General features: G+C 44.1%; 1 protein-coding gene across 1 annotated transcript in view; it reads right to left on the bottom strand.

The window, feature by feature from the left end:
• The window catches only part of LOC143296330 (uncharacterized), an 11,857-nt gene that overhangs the window by 1,467 nt on the left and 7,890 nt on the right, over positions 1-2,500 (bottom strand). The window contains exon 5 of the mRNA XM_076608199.1: positions 1-1,143. This exon is cut by the window's left edge and continues 1,467 nt beyond it. Coding sequence (XP_076464314.1) covers positions 1-1,143 — 1,143 coding nt within the window. The remainder of the gene's footprint in view (positions 1,144-2,500) is intronic.

The following is a 2,500-nucleotide window of genomic DNA, read 5'->3' as shown; positions in this document are numbered from 1 at the left end:
CGGCGGCTTCTGAATGCCCGAGAGAGCTCAACTGAATGCAGGGATCCGAATTTTGAAATGAGCCCTGGTCGCTTCTCTGCTCACGATACGGAAAACAATGTCCGCATAGGAGCCCTCTGAAAACTGTCGTTCGTGGCTGAGCGCTGGGCATGTTGGCCTGCTGAAATGCTGTGAAAGCTTCACTGGCAGGAACTGAGGAGAGAGGTGGTGCCAGACTTCCCCCTCGATCTTCCATTGAAGAGGATTCGTGTGTTGACGGCAGATACGGCTGAAGAGACTGTTGGCTCCTGTTGTCAGACTGAGGGAGACTCCTTGAGTCTGAACCAACACGTGTACAATCCTGAGCAAACGGAGCATTGACGCTTGAAGCACCAGCCCAGTCTGTACTGTTCAGCGTTCTCGAATGATCTCGCGCTTCAGCAGAGTGACTGGCCGCCATCTGAACATTTTTCTCTCGTGGCGTGGGCATGAGGAAATACTTGGCATCCGGGCAGTCCAAAGGGGACGTGCAGCGTCCTGGTGGACGAACGACACCAAGGGGCGGTGGATTCGTGACCATGGACCCATGACCCTGTGTCGTGGAGTCATTCAAAATGACCTTCCTCTTCCAGCGCCTCTGAGAAGAGCAAGACCAACGCCTATGACAAGACAGGAACCAAGGAACGAAGCGCGTTTTCGTCAAAAATCGTTTCATCGGGCCACGCCTTCTTCTGACATGAGCATCTCTGTGGTTTGACGTTGGAAGTTGATATTCCTCTGAGCTGTCACGAAGTGGAGGACGTGGTGATGAATAGGGAACATTGTTAGAATGGCTTTGGCCCTGGACGGATGTTGGTGCTGCACGATATTGGCCAAAAACAGATGTTGGTGCAACTCGATTTTGGTCCAAAACAGATGTTGGTGCAACTCGATTTTGGTCCAAAACAGATGTTGGTGCAACTCGATTTTGGTCCAAAACAGATGTTGGTGCAACTCGATTTTGGACGGATGCAGATGTTGGTGCAACACGATTCTGGCCCAGGACAGATGCATGTGGAGAGTGGGTTTGGCCCAGGGCAGACAGGAGGGGAACACGGCATAAAGGCGAGGACCTCTGCCACTGGGTGCCGACGCTGCATTTCTTTGGCCGTCCTATTTTGATAGCTGCCACGAAATGAAAAATCATGAGCTACATTTATCATCCCCTGCATGGTTTGCTTTGCATTCGAATGCAGTTATGCAAATGACACAATACTACAGGCATATGAACGACAAACACAGCAGGCCACTTTAATTCAAAGCTCTGACATACCGTCACATACTCCGAACACTAAAGACAAACAATAATGTGTCAGTCAGTCTGCTGACAAGCAGACCATACATCGATGAAATTGATTATTATGTTTCCTGAGTAGTAAAAAAAGAAAAAAAAAAAAAAGAAAAAAAAAAGAAGCAGATTCGAACCATGGAAATTCGGGTTGAGAATGAGTGGTTTTATACACTGCGCTAACGCGGGTCCATTATTGACGTTCAAAAATTAGTATTTGAGCATGTTCTTTTAGCGGAATAAATCGACAATAGTAATCAAAGTGATAACGCCGTTTAAATCATATCATTTTTGTATATCTCGGGCATTTAAGAATATCTTTCAAGTCCGAGGTAAAGGAGACGTTCCCATTGCCTCAAACACACTGCAATATGTGTTCATTTTTTCTAGATCTGCCGAGATCCGTGTTCGAAATGCTTCAGTAGTTACACTCACTGAAAAACAACTACACCGTCCATTCAGTTTCTCTCTTCTGTTCATTCCAGTTAGTTCAGTATCCACTTTAAAACATTCACATGCAGTAAACACGTCAATGATTATTTAAGAAATTCTTTTCTCGGTGGCTTTGCAAGATGTTTTGTCAAGATCTGCTCAGACCAGTCTAGACCAGGCTGATCTAAACTCAGTAAAACAGTCGATTCAATTTTTTTCTTTTATGTTCATTCTAGTTAATTCAGTGTCCTCGTTGATTATTTAAGAAATTTTTTTAATTCGGTGGTAAAGGAGACGTTGCCATCGCGCCAGGCTTTGCAAGATGTTTTGTCAAGATCTGCTCAGACCAGTCTAGACCAGGCTGATCTAAACTCAGTAAAACAGTCGATTCAATTTTTTTCTTTTATGTTCATTCTAGTTAATTCAGTGTCCTCGTTAGAATATTCACATGCAGTAAACACGTCAGTAATGTAGTTAGTGTCACTGTATGTGTTATGTCCAGAATTTGTATTTCTTTGCTTTTAATTGTGAACCAGAAAAAACGAGGTCATGGCATCTTCTTACCAGACATAGCCCACGTTCCAGCAGCAGGAAAAGGGTAACAATGTTTTCGGAATCCAGAACCGGCATCAACGAACTAACCATTAATGATTCGGAAATACGGTTAAATTCGGGAGATGTACAAACTATTATTGGTATGACTGTGAAGTTTTTTTCCTACTATGTTTAAGCCGAATTTGGTATTGGCAGACAAAGTATTTC

Source organism: Babylonia areolata, chromosome 21, assembly GCF_041734735.1.
Source record: "Babylonia areolata isolate BAREFJ2019XMU chromosome 21, ASM4173473v1, whole genome shotgun sequence".
In the NCBI taxonomy this organism is placed as follows: domain Eukaryota; kingdom Metazoa; phylum Mollusca; class Gastropoda; order Neogastropoda; family Buccinidae; genus Babylonia; species Babylonia areolata.
Note: the sequence above shows the minus strand (reverse complement) of the source record. Positions and strands in the feature narration are given on the sequence as shown.